We start from the raw sequence: 1,251 nt of genomic DNA on the forward strand, positions 1-1,251 counted from the left end.
GTTTTGAAGTACTTTATGGGTTTGTGAGCTTAGTATAGGTTTGATACATAAGAAAAAAGAAGAAAAATTTACTCTTTAGTTTTACCTATATGGTGAATTGAAGTGTGTTTAGAGGGTGCTATAGTTTGGTTGCTGGGTGTATTTGTTGTTTATGGAATTGGCAGGGTCAGAATAAAGTGAATAAGAGTTGAAAATACAGATTATGGGAATGGGCAGTAATACTAATGGGATTGGATACTTGTCCAAGGAATTTTAGACGGCTTTGTTAGCATACAGAATAAAGATCTCAGGAGAATGAGTGACAATGGATTGGTTATAGCTGAGAGTAAGCTTCCAGATGAACGGTTTGATTCGACTTCTTGTAAAGAGGAAGAGGAATGTGAGGATCATCTAGGCCAGAGATCATCAAAAGTTGGCTCTTCACCTCGAGGAGGTTAGTTCTCATCAGATTCTTGTCAAAAGTTTCTTTTTTTAGTCCTATTAGGTAGTTGATGACTGTAAATTAAGAATTAGAATTGTTGTAATGTAGGTTATGAACTGTGTTCTTGCGTCATGTCTCCTCTTCGATATGTTACTCGGATCATTTATATCTTTAACTATGTATGAATGGCAAGCATATTTGATGCTATGACATAGTATAAAAAGTTGAATATTGTTCTTGAAGGTTTGGAGCATTTCACCAGAGAGACAGCTGGAACTGAGAGGAACCTGCTTATTTCTGGACATGAAGTTATGCTTACTAGTTCTTCCTCCGCCACCGCAGCGAAGAGCTCGAGGCATGGCTTCCGTGTGATTGCGACACTTGTCGACTGCAACCCTCACCTACGCTACCATCTTGCAATCGGTCATGAACTTTCGGCCTCTGCAGAATCAATCTCAAGCTGCAGCAACAATGGCAATTTAAAACGAAGAGGGGATTAGGGTTTACAGACCTAGGACTAATTTGACATACATATGGAAACATATCTTGTCACCAGCCACTCTGCGCCAAGCTGGCATGCTGATATGCCACACTGACAGCCACATAAGCAACAGTTAACGGCGTCACTGACGGAATTCACGAAACGTTAACGGAAGGACTAACGTTACCAATTTTAAATTTTTCGGGGACAAATTTTATTATATTTTTCTTACGGGGACTCGTTTGAAGATCGGGCTATCTTTCGGGGACTAATTTGACTATTTACTCATAATAATAATATTTTATGGACATAGATTAATTAGCTAACAAATTGAATTTTAATTAGAGTT

General features: G+C 38.5%; 1 protein-coding gene across 1 annotated transcript; it reads left to right on the forward strand.

Annotated features, from left to right (window-relative positions):
- On the forward strand, positions 218-936 carry LOC110266338. The gene is made up of 2 exons (XM_021110797.1): positions 218-433; positions 665-936. Exons 1-2 carry the CDS (start codon positions 295-297, stop codon positions 919-921), a joined length of 396 nt encoding a protein of 131 aa, XP_020966456.1. The 5' UTR covers positions 218-294; the 3' UTR covers positions 922-936.

This window comes from Arachis ipaensis, chromosome B09 (genome assembly GCF_000816755.2).
Source record: "Arachis ipaensis cultivar K30076 chromosome B09, Araip1.1, whole genome shotgun sequence".
NCBI classification, from domain to species: Eukaryota; Viridiplantae; Streptophyta; class Magnoliopsida; order Fabales; family Fabaceae; genus Arachis; species Arachis ipaensis.